We start from the raw sequence: 19,653 nt of genomic DNA on the forward strand, positions 1-19,653 counted from the left end.
TGTCCTTTCTTCTTCAAGTGCTTGTTCATGCATATTCCACAGTAGGTGATTGCAAGCTATGTCTGATGGAGGTGGGTAGGAGTTCACAGATTCCCTGGCTGAAGCACAGCTCTACCAAAGCCAGAATCATCCCTGGCATGGGAGACAATCGCATAGTGCAATATGAACGTGTGTACGAGGACCAGGTAGCGGCTCTACAGATGTCCTGGATAGCAGCGGTGTTGTCCATGAGAACTCTGATGCCACAAAGGCAGCCGATGAGGCCTGACCCCTTGTCAAGTGTGCCCTCATGGTAGGTGGTGAAGGAACCCCTGCTAGGTCGTAGCATGTGTAGATGCACAATGTAATCCACTGGAAAGCCTCTGGGTAGAGATAGGTTGACCCCTCATGTGCTCGGCTGAAACAACAAAGAGTTGCGAGGACCTGCGGGACGGCTTAGTCTGATCCAGATAAAATGCGAGCACCCTGCGCATATGGAGCGTATGGAGGCAGTGTTCCTCACTAGGGGCAAGAGGTTTGGGGCAGAGGACAGGTAGGAAGATGTCCTAGCCCATGTGAAAAGTGTAGACCACCTTAGGGAGGAATGCAGGGTGTGGGCGGAGCTGCACCTTGTCCTTGTGAAAGACTGCGTATGGGGCGTTGCAGGTCAGGACCCATTGAGGAAAAGCCTGGTCATGGTGTGGGAGAAAACCGAGCAGCCCTGGACCAGCAGATGGAATGCTGAAATAGCTGCCAGGTGCACTCTGATGGAGGAAGGTGCCAGGCCCTGAGTTCTAAGGTGAAGGAGGTACTCAAAGATAAGTTGGCTCGGGGCAGCCATTGGGGAAGTATCCCGCTTGCCTGCCCACCTGGAGAACCGGGACCATTTCGCTAGGTAGGCTCGGCGCATGGATGGCTTCCTACTTTCGAGGAGGACACGCCTGACCCCTTCAGAACACCTTGCCTCCTCCGCATCTAGCCATTGAGCAGCCATGCTGTCAAATAGAGGGCAGCCAGGTTGGAGTGGAGGAGGCAGCTGTAAGTCCTGGGAGAGTAGGTCTGGGCGGAGCAGCAATGGTGGCGGAGGGGCCACCAGCAAGCCCAGGAGGGTCCCGTACCAATGTTGCTGGGACCAGGTTGAGGCGATCAGGACGACGCGCACCTTGTCCGTTTTTACTTTCTCCAGGACTTTGCCGATGAGGGGAAATGGGGGAAAAGGCGTAAAGGAGTTGACTCAACCATGACAGGAGGAAGGCATCTGATGACGTGTTCCTCCCCAACTGCACCCCCACGGAACAGAACCTGGCAATGGCGGTTCTGTTGGGTCGCAAATAGATCAGTTTGGGGAGTGCCCCATGCTCAGAAGGGCTGGTGAGTGACCTCTGAGTTGAGGGACCACTCGTACTGGGAGGAGAAAACAGTGTTCAAGTGATCGGCCTGTGTGCTGTTGACACTTTGCAGGTGGAAGTCCTTCAGGGACATGTCATGGGCTATACAGAACTCTCAGAGTCTGAGGGCTTCCCGGCAGAGGGCCAAGGACCTTGTCCCACCCTGCCGGTTGATGTAAAACATTGCAGCGGTGTTGTCCGTGAGAACTCTGATGCCTTTGCCATATAGCTGTGAGCTGAACACCACACAGGCTAAGCATATCACCCTGAGTTCCCTGACATTTATGTGAAGGGACAGCTCCACGGCTGACCACATTCCTTGGGTCTGTGAGTTCCCTATGTGGGGCCCCCAGCCCAGGTCCGATTTAAACCCTGGGCCCTGGGGCAAGCCCCGGCCCGAACACTAACTAACTGACTAAACTGAAACTTTTCTTGGACTAACACACACAGGTACTACTAACGACGAAACGAGTTCTGGGATGAGGTGTAGCAAAGCTGGAGCAGGTAGTTCCGATGCATCATCACTGGCAGCAAGAAGGAACTGAGGGTGGGGGGAGCGTGCGGCTCCCCTTATAGCACACTATAGAGGCACCACTCCAGGGGTCGCAGCAGCGCTCCCCCTATGGGTACTGTTAAGGGAAAAACTTCGGCACCGGTGCACGTGGCGAGCACGCACACTTAGTGTGGAATACTGAGCAAGCACTCGAAGAACTAAGCTGAATTATTAGACTGCATAAAAATCAAAAACACATTTGTAGCTTTTATTGATTAACATTAGGAGAAAATACTCAACCCTGTGATGTAATATTTACATCATGCAGCAAAACGGTTATACAATTTGCCAGCTCTTTCTCCTTTTCTGATCCTTATTTAATTGGCTGCCATTACTGTACCCTGCACACAAGTGTCAACTGTGTTTCATGAACCAGCCTGCCAGCAGGGAGTGATGCATCATGTTGCCTGACTGAGCATATCACTCAGTATCTACTGAAGCAGGAGCTTGGAAAAGCAAGACAACTGATGAACCTAGGCATCCCAGCTGTTCAGCTAACACTAATGAACTAGTTTAATTGTGTTTCTTTTTAAATCCAACAATTATACTATAATACAGAACACACACTTACTGTGTTGTGATACATTATATAATTCACGGATTGGCTCATTACACATGGTTATAAACCACACTAAACGTTGCGCTAGGTATGACTTTTTATACAAAAGTAGAGCCACATGAATGTATGCTATTTAAATGCTTAGCTATTTAAATGTTTAGCAAAAGCAGCAAACAGCAGACAGGTGGGTAGTGAGTTTACTCCATTATCTAATTTTGTCTCTCCCATCTGAATCTCAATGATATTGAGAAATACCATTAACTCACTTGAAAAGTTTCTTGTTTAAGAAATTCCAGGACAATCATTTAACATACCAAAGAAATATCTATTTTCTTCTCGATACACACATTTTAATATTTTAGTCACTGAAGACTTCAGTGAATTCAAGCATATGAATAGCAAATAAAATAGATGAACAGCACACACTAGTAAATTTACGAAGATTCATAATCAGCAGACTAAACCTAAATGACGAATATCTACTGAGATATCAATTTTAAAAAGCTATTAAGTGATTTTTAGGGCACTCTTATTTTAACTTTGTTACTCAGATTGTAATAGAGAGGAAGGTGAACATAGTGTAGACAGAGTATGAGGTGGCAGCTGAACAGCGATATTAATCAAATATTGAAAGGGTCTCTTTTTGGGGATGGAGAGAAAGACAGAGGGAATAATTACAATTTTCTAGAGCTCCCAGCCACAATAGAGTGGTGGTCAGATTTCTACCATGATTAGATTGAACAATCCTGCAACAATTTTATCTGCAGAAACACAGAGCACACTGCTCTCTTTTCTACTGAAAGTGAGAAACCAGGGATGTATCTCAAAACTGGCCACTCTTATTGGGTAATGAAAATGAAATATAAATTGGGAGAACACATTAGGAATCCAACATGACAGGAATCCATAATAGAGGTAAATTGTACACCACCTTAAATCAGCACCAGATTGCCCAGTGAATCAGATTTACAGTAATCCACTTAAAACACTACTAACTTACATGTAGTTAAAAGTATTATACAACTGCACTACAACATATAAAAACATAGGCATGCATATGTACAGATACACTAAATTTCTGCCACTGATAAGTTGTATTTGTTGCAAGAAAAATGACTATGTAAGAGGAACTTGGGGTAGATTTTTCAGACATGGTTAATTTCCAACAAAGGCAGTTCAGTTCTGTATATTCAGAAATAATTTGTACATTTCACACACACACACACACAGTCACTAAAACATTCACATCATGTCAAAGTTGAATTACACAGGGTGATAGTCTCTCACCTGATCCAGGACAAGGATTTCATCTGCATCAACTACTGTTGACAATCTGTGTGCAATGAAAACAGTTGTTCTGTGCTTCACCAGGTCCCTCATGGCACTGAGAATGTTCTGCAAATTAAAAATGTACATTATATATACGCGACTGGATAGCGTAGTGGTTAAGAGCACCGCCCTTTGATATGGGAGACCGCCCTTTGATACGAGAGACCGGGGTTCAAATCCTGGTTGGTACCCAACTTTCCAGTAGGGGTCCTTGGGCAAAAGACCCCCTAACGCTTCACCTGCCTACCTCAAATATGAGAGTGACATGAACAAGGAGAGTCATGCCGGCTCGGATGTCGCCTGGATTAACAAGGTCCGCGCCAGATGTTGAGACCAGGACATCTGACGATAAGTGGGCTACTAGAAAACATTATGGACGAGACAAGAGAACTGGGAATTGATGGAATGCTATAACAGTAGACTATAGGGGGAATTATGAACGTATGAGGGACTGTGGATGGAACAAGACCTACATCCAACTTAACTGAACAACTAGTTACAACGCTTCAACATAGTAAAGAGGAAGCTGCTCACAGCTTGAGATAGACAACTTCCACATTACATCCAGACTCAAGACGACTGGAAGAACAAGTGGATGTGCAGACCACTTGAAGCTGAAACTTCACTGCCACCCTCCATTGCAGAGCACAGCAGCTGATATGAGGCATAAGATAGTGGAGAACTAGTACAGTCAATCCTCAGACCGATTACCAAGCTCAGTGGAGAGTAAGATAGATAGTATGTTAGAAGCTCAATAGAGCCTCCTGACAATCCTACTACCATCATAAATCAAACCAATGAACTGGTATACGCTACAGCCTCTGTAATCCTGGAGATGCTTGGCTACACATCAAGACAACAGTATGTACCCGGAAATGAGGTTGGAGGATAAGATAAGGCGACTCAAAGAGAAGTTTGTCAGCTGGTGACTACAGAAGGTGTAGAGATTAAGGATAGACTTGGCTACTGAAAAACAAGGACTGACTCCATCTGAAGCCCTAGAGCTCTAAACAAGGCTCACAGCACTAGCTACCAGGTAAGGAGATACACTGAGAAGCAGAGGCAAAAAAGTAAATGCCTTGTTCTCCAAAGACATCCAAGGTGTACTCCAACTGCAGTGCAACAACAATAACAGCAGAGCCACAGCAGCAGAAATGAACATTCTGGAAGAACATAAGGGAAGAGAAGACTCATAACCAGTGAAAAGTGGCTGCAGACTGAACAGAGACACAATCTCCAGAACAGAAACAGTCACATCACAGTAGAAGACATCAGCAGCAGGTCAAGACATGAGAGCTGAGACAGCACCTGACCAGACATGATCCCACCTACTGCTAAAGAAACTAACAGCAGTGCATGAACACCTAGCAGCACAGATGAACAGCTGCTAGCAGCAGTCCCACCAAACTGGCTAAGAACAGGAAGGACAGTGCTGATCATGAAAGACCCTGAAGGGGACAGACGGCCATATCTCATAGCCCCCCACAACCCCATAAAATTCAACATGGAAAGTCTATCATCATAGCTGCCAAGCTACAGCACATGGCCAGTACATGAGCCAGCTTCAGAAGGGCTTGGAACAACACATTTGCTCATGATAAGCCAGTGCCCGACTCAAAGTCTAGACAGACCAATCTGAGCACAGCCTGGATTGACTACAGGAAAGCCTACAGACTCAATGCCGCACACGTGGATTGTGAATGTCTGGCGCTATCAAGTCAACAGGACACTAAGGACTTCCTCAAGCAGTCAATGGATATGGAGACAACACTGGAAGTCAATCAAGGCAGCTTGCACAGGGCATCAAGTGCGGCATATACCAGGTGATGCACTGTCCCCGTGCTGTTCTGCATAGGTTAAACCCCTCAGCCATAATAAGGACTGGATACGGGTACAGGTTCGAAGTGAATACTCAGCCACCTCCTCTACATGGATGACATAGCTGTATGTAAGAATGAACGAATCGACTCGCTAATCACCTGACGCGGATCTACAGTGAGGATATCGGGATGTCATTCGGACTGGAGAAGTGGGCTGGATGGTAGTGAAGAGAGGGAGGTAGTCAAGACTGATGGGGTGGAACCAGCGGCCATAGCAAGACATACAGACCAGCTACAAGTACTTGGCTCCCACAGTCACATGGAACATGATGAGGAGGCAAGGAGACAGCAACATCCAAGTATCACCAAAGGATAGAAAGGTCCTGAAGAGCAGCTCAGTGGGAAGAACAAGATCCACGCATCAACGGATACGCCTGCCTCATCAGATACTGCCGGTTAGTGAGCTGGCCAAAGGAGGAATGGAGTGCGCGATGTGAAACCGGAGCTCCTCACAATGCATGGAGGTTCCACCCTAAGTCAACACGCGAGACTGTATACCACCGGAAAGAAGGCGGGCGGGCTTTGGTGAGCGTCAAAGCTGGATGAACCGAACATCAGGAGTACATCAGTAAGATGGCCCAAGTGAGCTGCTGAGAGAATGCTGAGCAGCAGCAGACATGGGAGGAAGACCAAGCAGAAGAGTGCCATGGCAGACAAGACCTGCATGGGATGTACCATGACAGACAGCTGAGGTGGCTGACATTGGAATCCTACCAGTGGCTGGAAGGGTGGACTAAAGACAGCACTGAGGCACTGTTATCATAGCAGCACGGAAAGCGACTGAGCCAGATCCATTGAAGGGGTCACCAACCTGGAGGACCCCAGGTGCGAGACGTGCAGAGAGGCCTCAGAGACAGTCAACAATAGTGGCAGATGTAGATGCAGGCAGGAACAAGCATACACTCGACGGCACAACCAGTGGCTGGCATTGTGTAGGAACATCTGCAGAGCGTATGGGCTAGACCTCCAAGACCAGATGGGAGATTCACAGAAGGTTGTGGAATAGCAGGGCTAAGATTCTGTGGGACTTCCAGATCCAGACGGCAGGCAGGTACTGGCAATCAACCAGCATCGTGTAATAGACAAGGACCAGAGACAGCGGTGGTGATAGATATAGCAGGCAAGTACAGCAAATCAGGAAGAAGGATATGAGAAGCTGGAGAAGTACCAGGCCTGAGGAACTAGAGAGGATTGGAAAGTGAGGCCAAAGTGGTCCGTGTGGTAGGAGCCATCGGGGCTGTGACTCTAATGGGTGAGTGGCTCACAGATCCGGAACAACTCAGAGTCTCTGTCCAGAGAGTGCAGTGCTAGGACAGCTAAGATCTGGCGCAGAACCTCAACTCCCAGGCCTGGTAGAGGAGAGGTTGGAGACAATACACCATAGGAGCGTGAGAGGGGAATTTTTTTTTTTATATACACACACACACACACTTAAGAGGAAATAAAATTAGATTGTGTAACATGTCAAATGAAGTTTTAATGAATGCTGAAGAACGTCTTCAAAGCCCCAAATTATAAAATAGCTGAAACTATTTATGGAAGAAGCAACACACGCCTAGAATAAGACATCAGTAGCTCTGTAAAGTCCTCGAAGTGGAGCTTTGCAGTGTGAAGGAAAGCCAAGAGAGGTTACACTTCTCTATGAAATTTAAACATCTCAAGGGGGTAGAGGAAGGGAACTGTTTGCTCACCTTTAGAAAAAAACTTTTGTAGGTTGTACAAGAAACAGTGCGGATAAGTGCGGATAGCTGTGGCATGTGCAGGTATATAGTGTTTTACTCTCCAAATCAACAAAAATTAAAGAACAGCCAAGACTGTGGGTATGTCTACACTATGGAGATTATACCAGTTTAACTATGCCATGGGAGCCATGTTCGCATAACCTGCTTACATCTGAAAAAGTGAGTTTTTACACTCACGAAAGCTTATGCCCAGGCTACCCAGTGATACTTGCTGCCACGTAATTGTAGCCTATGCTGATGAAACGGGATTTTCCATGGTGTAGGAACACCATCTCACCAAATAATGATAGCTAGGCTGACAGAAGTATTAGGTTGGTAGAAATATTCTTAATTGACATAGCTGTCTATGAGGGTTCGGTCAACATAGCTACATCGATCTGGGGTGTGGATTTTTCACACTGTGGCTGAAGTAGCTACGATGACCTAAATTTTAAATGTAAACCCTGGCCTGTGTCAACAAGGAACACAAATATCCCCAAACCACAACAGCCCAAGGAAATATTTCCTATCTACAGCCATCCCCATCAAGTCAGAAGCAGTGTTTCCTTTTCCACCTTCATGAGCTGCATACCTCAGATACATTAGTATGATGTAAGGCAATGTCTACAATGGAATAAAAGACCTGCAGCATGGCCACAGATAGCCCAGGTCAGCTGACTATGGGTTTGAGACTAGATGCCCTGGGTGTTCTACCACAGTGTAGACATGCACAAGCTCTCTTACGGTAATTGCTACACAAGCTGGGATATGCATTTTGTTTTCTTTAAATAAAGCTAGCCTCTGTCAGAAAACATTGTGATTACAAGATATACATCTCTGGACTAATTTTTATTTGCTGCTTTTAAAGTGCAGCTGTGTTGTGCAAACATTCAGCTTTGTTTGGCAACCTTGCAATAAATATAGTAAAATGAGAGGAAAAAAAGTAGTACTCTTCAGAAATCGTTGTCACAAATGATAAAAACACAAGTCCAAGGAAGTGGTTTACTACAGACTGGGGGATTATTTATATTATACCCCATAAGCATGTACCAAGAATACATTAAATGGCTTCCCCATGTCTGTAAAATAAGTACAATCTAGTGATTGGCAGTCAAAGTATGCCAAATAATCTACACAAGTGGAAACAATTTGTAAACAGCGTTCTTTTAGCTCCAGTTTTAGAAAACGCTATTAGTTCATGAAATTACTTGTTACTGCTGAGATTTTTGTATTTTGTACAAAGATGTGGTTATGAAGTCTTATGCAGTTGCTGTGGTAGTGTCATGACATCTGTGTCACAACATTCTCATATTTCACAGCCCTTCCTATGAAATGAATATAAATTAATACCAGCAGTGCAGGTTATGCATACCTGACTTGCATCTCAGTATGATGCTCCACAATGAACGAAAGGTTTTCTATTTCGCATTATGTCACAATCATTTAAATTACCTCTATTGTAATGAATATTAAATAACACCCAAATTTGTCTATTTAAAGTGGACTGTAGGCTTCATACACCATGAGTACATTAGCAACTGCAACACTTTCAAATGATGTGGGCTTACTGCTGCAATGGGATGTCATGCTGTAAAACAGGACAGTAGTTCAGATGTGAACCTGACATTGCTCTGGGGCAGTGTAGGTTGGGAATCTCAAGGTACATCTACGCTGCAATAAGAGACCTGTGGCATGGCTACTGCTGGCTGGGTCAGCTGACTCTGGTTCTGCAGGGCTCAGGCTCATGAGGCTATAAAATTGCAATGCAGAGTTTGGGCTTGGGGTGGAGTCAGAGTCAGCTGACCTGGGCTCTGACAGCAGTGCCATGGGTTTTTTCATCTCAGTGTAGATATACCCTTAGTGTCTCAACTTTTGGCCTTTGCGGAAAGATTCTTTACTCTTCTCATTGACAATATTAAAGAATGGCATTTGAGTAGCTAGACAAAAAGCAAACATGACAAAAACTCTTCTGGAAGGAGGTTGGAGGGCCAGCAAAACCGGATAGAATGCAGCTGAAAAGGCTTTAGATTCTTTATCCTAATTTACCTCTTCTGTAATTGAATCTAAAGATGATGTGGCTTCATCGTAGAGAATAATAGGAGGATTCTTTAAGATGGCTCTGGCAATAGCAACTCTTTGCTTTTCCCCTCCTGAGCAACAGAGAAGAAAAAAAAGTTATTTTTGCCTTGATCACCATGACATGGTATTCTAACACCTGTAACACATAAAGAGAGAGACCTACAAATAGGATACACTGGAAGTCCTTTTTCATTCATCTTTGCCATGCAAACATTTCATATAAAAAGAGAGGGATTACAGTTGCATTACAAGAAACTTCCACCCATTTTGCTCAGCAGAATTTTACCTGATAATTTTCACATGGGATTAAAGTCCATTTGTGGCTGAAATGACAATTGGAATTACTATGCTTCTGGCTGCAAACAGCAGCCATTTTCTGAATAGTGACACCAGAAGTATTAGTCAAACGTAAAACTGATTTCAATTTTGAAATCAGTGTTAAAGCTGGACAGAAAGTAACCTTCCTAACACAATTTAGTGGGGGCAACAAAGTGCTCAAGAGTAAAAAGAGGGCCCAGTGGTTTTGAAATAATACTTAGCTCTTACATAGCTATTTTTATTTCATGTACAGATCTTAAAAGAGCATTAAAAAAGAAGCTAAGAATCATTATTTCCATTTTGCAGATGGGGAAACAGAAACAGAGAGGCAAAGTGACTAGTGCAAGATCAGACAGGTCAGTAGCAGAGCCAGGAACAGAACTCAATCTTTTGATTCCAGTTTGTAAGGTACTGAATTGGTTTCATGCTGCTTCTGACTTCGGACTATATGCTCATATACGATGTTCCATGCCTAAAATAGCCTCCATCATCACATGAGCCTTGCAACATTACATGCTGCCACCAAATCTCTCTCATGACTCATTTTTGGCTAGCCTTCCACTATTCGTCTTTACTCAGTTTCTCCCTAAAAATCCAATATGATTATGTACACAATTCTTAAACTGATTGCAGCAGCCTCAAGTTCCTGCATACACAACACCTAACACCCCCCAATAAATGTTCCCCTAAGCATCCGTTTTTTCTACCTTGTGGTTCTGTTGTTCACTAATTCCCACTGTGAGATTCTATATCTCGAGGGAGCATCCTGAACCCCCATAGTCTCTATTTTTGTATAATCATGATCTTATATATAAAGCTTGCCTTGTAAAGTATCAGGGGAAAGGTTGTGATCTGCTGAAAGTGATTTCTCTATCTATATATGTGTATCATTGGTACAGGTGAAGTTATGAGAATTGTGTTGTATGGTGGTCACTAAAACATGTTGTAAGTTGGGGAATCAGCCAGATATGAGCTCCCCAGAGGCAACAGCAAAGAATGTAACCAACACCCAGGTGGGGTGTCAATCAACCCATCAACCACCATTGTCCAGCAAGGGAGCTACAATGCAATGACTCACCTGCATGGGGCCCACATCAGGGGAATTGCTCAACCTTGCCTGGAGACTCAGCAACATCACCCAGACATGTCTGGACTTGTGTTTTCCACGCACATGGACTGAGGGTATAAAACCAAACACAGAAGGCTCATGCTGGGCCTTTTCTCCTTCACCCACCTATGCTGCAAGCAACAAGGATACTCTGAAGACTCCAACTGAGGGTACTGGCCCAGATTTCAAAGGTGAAATCTGTATATTATGGACTGCAATATCCAGTGGGGTGAGAAAAACTGCTTAGTCTAGTTATTACTCAGTCTAATAAGGTTGAGAGTTTAGACTGTGTGCTTATATTTTATTTCTTATGGTAATTAACATTGACTTGTTGCCTATCACTTATAATCACTTAAAATCTATTTTTTGTAATCAATACGTTTTACTGTATATCTTCACCAGTGAGTTTGTATGAAGCGTGTGGCAAACTTGCTCAGGTTTTGCAAAGGGTGGTGTAGATACCCTTTCCATTGATGAAGTGATGAACCAATTAATAAATTTGCCCTGCTCGTCTTGAACAGTGCAAGACAGTATATTCCTGGGGTACAGTGCTGGGAGGATTTGGCTCTGGTGCCTCTCTGTGTAATTTATGAGTGGCTCTGGGAGCGTTCATGAGATCTAGCTGGGTCTGTGGGGCTCCACATGCTGGTGTGCTGAGTGATCACAGCTCCTGGAGGGGCTTGCTGCTCGTCACTAGCAAGGCATTGTGAGAGAGCCCAGGATGGAGAGAATTAAGGTGGAACAGCGGTCACACAGTCACAGGCTGCATCCCAGGGATCTCATCAGACCCACCATCTCGTGTTGATATAACCCTTACTTACTGTGTAATCTGTGTATATAAGAATGTGGTTCAACTGAGCAATAAACAGAAGTTGCACTATTTTCCCAAGATGTTATTGTTACTTCTCTTAAGAAATATCCAGTATGAAGAATATTACAGTTTGCTAGAGCCCGTGATTGAAAGGCATACAGTGATCCCATAATCTGTGGCCTTCTCTTATTCAGCCGGTTTGCAGCATATTCAATTGCTTCATATTTTTCTTTATGCACAATCCAACAAAGCAGTGTTCACTGAATATTTTAAATGCTTTTGTATTTGCAATGCTTAATACAGTAGACAAATAAAAGGCATGTTTATATCAATATTTAAAATTTAGATTCATATCGCCTGCATAGGATAAAAACTGTTTTGATATTTGTTGTTCACTCTCTACGTAAACAGTTAATTTTACAATGTTTACTGTCCATTAAGCATTTTACTCATTGCATTTAATGAATATAGAAGTTTCCATTTTAACAAACACTCTTCCCCACTGCACCTTTTATTTCAGCATTATACAAGTGAGAACCATCATGCAATATTTGTCATGTTTCCTTTGCCACATTAAAATCTATAGACATACATACAATAGATAGATATTTCTTCTTGTTAAAGCTAATTTACTGACACTAGAGAGATGTCAATTCATTGACTTGACTGAATGTTGCCCACATTACACACAGGCTACTTAGTTACCCATTTAAAAAAAGTTTTAAACTCTTTAAGTGTGCTGTTGGCTTGCTACAATGTACATCCCACAACTTTACAATGATCACCACTGGATTACTTGAACAAAAGGATCTTTTACTACATCAAGTAAGCCATTTGCATACAGAATTCTAATCACGTGTTCCACTTCACAGGATGAACATCTATGAGAATGAGGGCTCATAATTACAATGAAAAATGTTGCCACACATTTTCCATCTGGAAGTCCATTATTTCTCTCTCTCCTCCACCAAAGCTTATTTTTAATATCACCAGTAAGTACCTTTCTTTTACTGAAACATCCTCTGTTTATGAACAGTGGCCCCTCAAACTCAACTTCTTCCATTGTTAAAATGAAATATATGGATTTCAATACAGACCACTTAAAATACAGAGTGTACTCACTGTCTTCCGCCTAGTTTTCTCTGCTCCCTCTTCTAGAATGCTTTGGGGGGAAAAACTTTCTGGGAAAGAATTGAGTATTTTCCCTCAGGAGATGTGAGGCTGAACTTATTGTTTTAAGCTCTAATGAACTAAAGCAGATAAGCATTTGGGGAAGAGGGTCTGGTTTCCATTTCACAATTCCAGAAAAATATGAAACTTCAAAGTCATTATCACATTGATAGTACTCAAATGGAGCTACTTTGTAAAGTCAGAGGTTTATCTATAAAAGTGAACTAGTGACAAGGTGTATCAAGTCCATTAAACAAACAAGAATATAATTGTTCAGTAATAAGGGGTTTTCAGCACAATAGATGGAGTTTGGCTTTACAACTTTCATTAACACTGAAAACGTAGCTCTAACTAGTAAAACATGTTATATCAGAATCCAGATGAAAGAGTCTGAAACATTAAAGCCCGAAATTGTCAACTAATTTTCAAATGGCTCTCTTTAAAGATTCCAAATTGAGAGATGTTGGGCCCCGAAAGGTGCTGAACACACACAACTTTAATAGAGTTCAATTCAATGTCCCACTTGAAGCACCCCAAATTAGTGAGTATTTCTGGAAGTATTGGCTTAAGCCTCCCTGGCACCTTGATCACATGTAAAAGTTATGACACGTTAACTACTATTGTCCACTTTCTAATACTCACCTAATTTAGTGTCAAAAATAAATGAGTAGGGAAACAGAACTAGCAGGAGCGGCGCCACAGTTTTTGCTGCCCTAGGTGGCAACGCTCCTCAGAGCATTCGGTGGCAGGGGTCCTTCTGCTCTGCGTCTTCAGGGCACTTCAGTGGCGGGTCCTGAAGTGAGTAAAGGACCTACTGCCGAAGACTTGGAGTGAAAGGACCCCCCGCCGCTGAATTTCCGCCGAGGGTGGCAAAATGCCTAGTGGAAGCGCCAGCCCTGAGAACTAGGGAAATACAACCTAGATGGAGCTACCATAAGTTAGGGTGCATAACTGGTTGGAAAACCATTCCCAGAGAATAGTTATTAGTGGTTCACAGCCAAGACGGAAAGGGATATCAAGTGGGGTCTGACAGGGATCAGTTCTGGATTCGGTTCTGTTCAAGATCTTCATCAATGATTTAGATAAGGGCATAGAGAGTACAGTTATAAAGTTTGCGGATGATACCTAGCTCTGAGGAACTGCAAGAACTTTGGAGGACAGAATTAAAATTCAAATTGATATGGACAAAGTAGAGAAATGGTCTGAACTGAAGTAAATAGGATGGAAGTCAATAAGGACAAATGCAAAATACTCCACTTCGGAAGGAACCATCAGTTGCACACATACAAAATGGGAAATGACTGCGTAGGAAGGAGCACTGCAGAAAGGAATCTGGGGATCAGTGAATTACAAGCTAAATATAAGTCAATAGTGTAACACTTGCAAAAACTGTGAACATCATTCTGGGCTGTATTAGGAGGAGTGTTGTAAGCAAGACATGAGAAGTAATTCTTCTGCTCTACTCTGCGCTGATTAGGCCTCAGCTGGAGTACTGTGTCAAGTTCTGGGCAGCACATTTCAGGAAAAATGTGGATAAATTGGAGAAAGTCCAGAGAAGAGCAACAAAATGATTAAAGGTTGAGAAAACATGAGCTATGAGGGAAGAGTGAAAAAACTGGGTTTGTTTAGTCTGGAAAAGAGAAGACAGAGGGGACATGATAGAAAGCTGTTACAAGGAGGAGGGAGAAAAATTATTGTTCTTAACCTCTGAGGATAGGATAAGAAGCAATGGGTTTAAATTGCAGCTAGGGCAGTTTAGGCTGGACACATTTTGTATTTCAACACTGAAGCCTTAAAACCCCCCCCAATAATAATAATGTTAAAATTGCATTTTTCACTGCAATTTAAGTGCTTCTTCCGCAAAAAACTTGTGTTATGTGTGTAGTGAAGATCACGATGGTGACAGTGCAAAGTGTAAAATGGTGTAAATATTTCCTCAACTTTCAAAAAGGCTTCTGCCCAAGAGTCTCAAGGTCAGAAAGGCAAGAACTTCTCCCATAACTAATGGGAGAAGAGTCTTTCAAGACAAAATTTGATTTTACAATGGCATTTCTGATGGTGAGGCCATCGTTTGAAGTTACAAGGCTTGAGATATTAGCAGTATTGGAGAAAACAGTGTAAGAATAAAGCCAGCTTGCATCCTGCAAATCATATACAATGTTACTGGCCAAAATGTTTTTATCCCTATCTGCTAGGTTCTACATCCTTCTGTCTTGCTTGTATCTTGTCTTACTCTACTCCCTCACTCAGCCCTTGGGCTATACATATCCTGCTTCCCTTCAAGTGTCCACAAATGCCTTTGTGCTTTCTCCTGCCTCTGGAATGCCCTCCCCAACCATCTATGCACACAGCCTCCGTGTCATGCAATCACTCTTTTCTGATAACCTACTTCTCTCCACTTCTCCAGTAATGCTTCACACTTTCACATTATTCTAATTAAGTTATTTTAAAAAAAGGGGCCAAAACCCTTCTTGTGAAATAAGGCAAATGCTCACATATGCCAGTTTTCAGATATTAACTTTAAAGTTTAAACAAAATATATGAGAAGTTTAAACTTCATCAAGAGGCTTTTAGTCATGGACAAAAGCACTTCTTTCTTTGGGAACTCTTCATAGCCATATTATCATCTCAGTAATCTAATACATCAGTTATTTTCTTTCAACATGCACCTTAAGAACAATGCACACACTGCTGCATACATGGGCATATGAATCTGGTCAGAAGCAGATGTTGCCTTACATCTTTGAAACCTATAACAGAAAATGGATCCAGGCACCTATGAATTTTGTCATCACCACACTTTGCACTTTCCAGAAAACCCATCACCAAGGAAAATCAATTCCATTAGCAGAATAAACACGGGAATACTTCATGAAATGGCTACCACATTCCACTTTCATGCAGCTATATATTATAAAACATTTGTAAGCACCATAAGAATACAGACTACTACGTAAAATGCAACATTTATTTTTTTGTTACGATTGTTTCATCCTGCAAGATGAACATGGATTTTAGTTTTGCATTATTCAACATATACAATTCATAGGTTAATAATGTTGACAATGTCTTGAGCACAAATCTAACAGCTTATTTCCAAATAAAACTTTAGGTTTAAAAGATGGCTAAGGCTGAAACACTCAATGAAAAGCATGTAGGAAGCACACAAACACCAATAAAAATACAAAATTCTACATCTTTAACCCCCCTACATCCACCCACCTCAAAAGCCCTACAAATAAACAAGGTAAGGCATCCAGACATTTCCTAACTGCCATGCAGTCAGTCATCTATCACTCGCTATCACCCACTTAACTCTGTCCCAGTAAGGATGCCAGCCTTCCACCCCCCCCTTTCCTCAAACATGCATATGTGTAATTTTACAGAACTGTACAGAAGGGGCAGTGGTGGGAAGCGAGAGGAGACAGTCAGGTCTGAATGTGGTATGGAGATGGTAGGTGGAATTTTGGCAGGGTGATGCTGAAAGGCTGGCATACCTACTGAGCTAAGGTTGTGGTGCATTCTCTGTAGCGTATGGTGGTTGTGCTGCTGGGTGAGATGTGAGTCTCTGGGTGGAGCTGCACAGGGTATGTTAACTTTTTATTTCCTTGCCTTTCAGGTTTTGTATTAGGTGTGTTATATAGTCAATAACCTTAACTGACAGAATGCAATGTGTATGTATTAATTTATTTCAAATTCAAAACAGCAAGTTACCATAAAATTATAAAATCTCTTTTACTATGAAAAGGATCAATTTCCAGTACACTGTACCAACATACTTCATAATAGCACTCACTAAAAAAAAAAAGTAGTAGCTGCACATTTATATTTAAAAATCCAAACTTGGAAAGTCTACACACATTTGTGTAAACCTACAACACAACATAAACAGGAACACACACCATCAAACCAAAGACATCAGACATTCCAATTCTATTCATACATATTCTTCTACTACCCCCACACATCACACTAGAAGGAAAAAAGTCTATGTAATTCTGACATTACTTAATATCCCCTGAAAATATATTCCTTTAAATACTTTCTAGAATACAGAGGTCTTAAGCCACTGGTATTAATATTTAACTCTATGCTTATTACATGTCAGCTAAGAACTTCAAATTAATGACATCTCAGGGTGACGTGTGAAATGTGGACACAGTTTGGAGCTAGCAAAAAGGGTGCAAAGAATGTACATCTTTACGGATTTACCTGAGAGCTTGAGTCCTCGTTCACCAACTTGTGTGTTGTACCCATTGGGCATTCGGGTAATAGCATCATGGATTCCTGCCAACTTTGCTACTGCATACACCTCTTCTGCTGATGCACCAACATTACCATATAAGAGGTTGTAGTAGATGGTGTTATGGAATAGAACAGCATCCTACAATTGTAAAGAGTATTTTAAATATGAAAATATAATTGATACTTCATGGATGCAGGTTGAAAAAAAAATCAATACAGATTAGCTTATACTCTTCCACTGAGGCCTTAAAGGAAAAATGTTTCTGGGAAAACGTAATTAGATGTTTCAATATCTTGAATAGATATAAAATGTATTTTGAGTGACATCATTAAGATCTTTATAATACATGCTCTAGTTTTACCATTTTGCAACAAGCGTTAACGACTATGTAAAACATCGTACAAGAAACCTCTTCATTTCCAGTAGTAACATCTCCTTGATGTTTCAAATATTAAAGTTACAAGGGTTCCTGAAATACTGAAGCAACAGAGACTTTCAAATTAAGCCTGACAACACAACTGTGCAAACCCTGTCTTCCATTTGAACCAGAGTTTCTGAATATCAAAAGTTACACTATCAAGGACATCTGGGATATTATAGAACACTATACCTGAGGTACAACGCCTATAGCCTTCCTCAGGCTTTCCAAGCTGATGTCTTGTATATTCTGACCAGCAACATAAATATTTCCTTTCCGGGGTTCAAAGAAGCGGAATAGTAATCTTACTATTGTGCTTTTTCTAAAATTGAGAGATGGGTTGAAATGAAGGTTAAATTTTAGTTCAGCATTTGTAAAGCTCAGTCAATATAAAAGTATCACCGAAAAATTTTTTTCAAAGCAGAATCAAATCATTTTCAAGCTCCAATCAATGATGCAGAATTTGGCACAGTCCATTTACCCACCCTGACCCACTACCTCCTACAATGGCCACTTTCTTTCCTGCAGGGACTTCAAAAGACACTCCATTAAGGACTTTCTGCCCCTCAAGGTATTCAAAATACACGTTATCAAAGGCGATGGTAGCAGTCTGTGGTGTGATGTGCAGCGGTGGAGCCAGCTCTTTGTCCTATTAAAAAAAGAGTGCCACTTTATATACTGCCCAGAATGTATTTCAAACAGCTCAACAAACTTAACAGTCAACTTCCTAATTCAAAAAGTGAAAGGCGGATCCTTTAACTTTAACAAGTTAAAAAATATTTATTTCAGCCATACATGTGAAGATTGTATTTCATTCCTCTCCTCCCTGAAGGTCAAAAATTTCCCTTCTGATCATTCAGCTTCTACGCAGCTTTTTTGCATAATAAATTCTGCATCATTAATTACAACTAAAAGACTTAAGAACGTGGTGCAAATACTAAAACAAAAAATCTCAATACCAAGACAGCTTCTCTGCGAAATAACATTCTCTCTTACTAAACGGCTCTGCAAGTTAAAAGCAAAAGCTATTCTACTAACTGCTCTTAACACATAGAATGAACAGAGCTTTCTTACACAGTATTTCCTTGTAAAATAGAAATTAGCTCTGAAAGGTAACAGAGAATGAAGTGAGAACATTGCCAGGAAAAAAATACCCTATTACGCTGAAGTATTTGGTAACTTTTTTTTAAAGTACTTTCTAAATTACTTACTTTAATTTTTGTGTCTACGCTGAGCAGTGTAAACAAGGTGTTCATATCTATGAGAGCTTGCCTAGTCTCTCTGTATACTGTTCCCAGGAAGTTAAGTGGTAGAGAAAGCTGGAATAGCAGTCCATTCACCATTACCAGATCCCCAACTGTCAAGTTCCCTTAAAATAAAGATAAGGGAGAGACAGCGTTTATGTTAAGTATTTTACCAGGATGGCACAAATATTTTAGGGCTGTTAGTGTGAAATCCAGCATAGTCTGTGTTATATCACATTTATAATAGGACACAACTGTTGACAACACAAAAGAAAAGTCATTCTTGGAGAAGCACAGTTTGTCCAGTGAAGTGCCACAGTCGTCACTAATGCTGATTTCATTACAATATTAAACTATTTGGAAAAAAAGAGGCAGATAGTATAGTTGTAAAATCACAGAAAATTCTAGACCGAGAGATGCTGCAAACTCCACTGTTTCTCTTTTTTCAATGGGATCTAAAAGACCTTAGAAATATAGATAAGAAACAACCAAAGGAACCTAGATATAGGGGCATCATTTCATGGACCAGAAAGGGAACATTGATTTTCTATGTGGCTCTGGTGAGAACACACTTAGGATACTGTGTGACACTATGAGGAACTCAGTACCAAATACATTGAGCAGGAAGATATTCAAAGAACAGCCAAAAAGACAGACAGGCCTGACCGGTGAGGAAAAACTAAGAAGTGGTCAATCTTCAGATGTGCTGAATTTATACTTGGCCGAGAACAGGCAGGAAAGGGCTCCCAGCCACTTTTCCACTCTCCTGCTTTTGGGCCAGCTGGGAGCTGGCCTACGTTACACTGGTTACAATAGCCAGACAGTGCACCAGCCAAGGATCTGTCACAAT

General features: G+C 41.9%; 1 protein-coding gene across 4 annotated transcripts in view; it reads right to left on the minus strand.

Moving 5' to 3' along the window:
• Nucleotides 1-19,653, minus strand: part of ABCB7 (ATP binding cassette subfamily B member 7) — a 73,527-nt gene that overhangs the window by 4,497 nt on the left and 49,377 nt on the right. For all 4 annotated transcript variants that reach the window (XM_075068798.1, XM_032787417.2, XM_032787419.2 and 1 more), the window contains 6 exons: nt 18,771-18,928; nt 18,045-18,208; nt 17,752-17,881; nt 17,108-17,279; nt 9,456-9,559; nt 3,767-3,874 (listed from right to left, as the gene is read on the minus strand). In XM_075068798.1, coding sequence (XP_074924899.1) covers nt 3,767-3,874; nt 9,456-9,559; nt 17,108-17,279; nt 17,752-17,881; nt 18,045-18,208; nt 18,771-18,928 — 836 coding nt within the window. The remainder of the gene's footprint in view (nt 1-3,766; nt 3,875-9,455; nt 9,560-17,107; nt 17,280-17,751; nt 17,882-18,044; nt 18,209-18,770; nt 18,929-19,653) is intronic.

This window comes from Chelonoidis abingdonii, chromosome 8 (genome assembly GCF_003597395.2).
Source record: "Chelonoidis abingdonii isolate Lonesome George chromosome 8, CheloAbing_2.0, whole genome shotgun sequence".
Lineage (NCBI taxonomy): Eukaryota > Metazoa > Chordata > Testudines > Testudinidae > Chelonoidis > Chelonoidis abingdonii.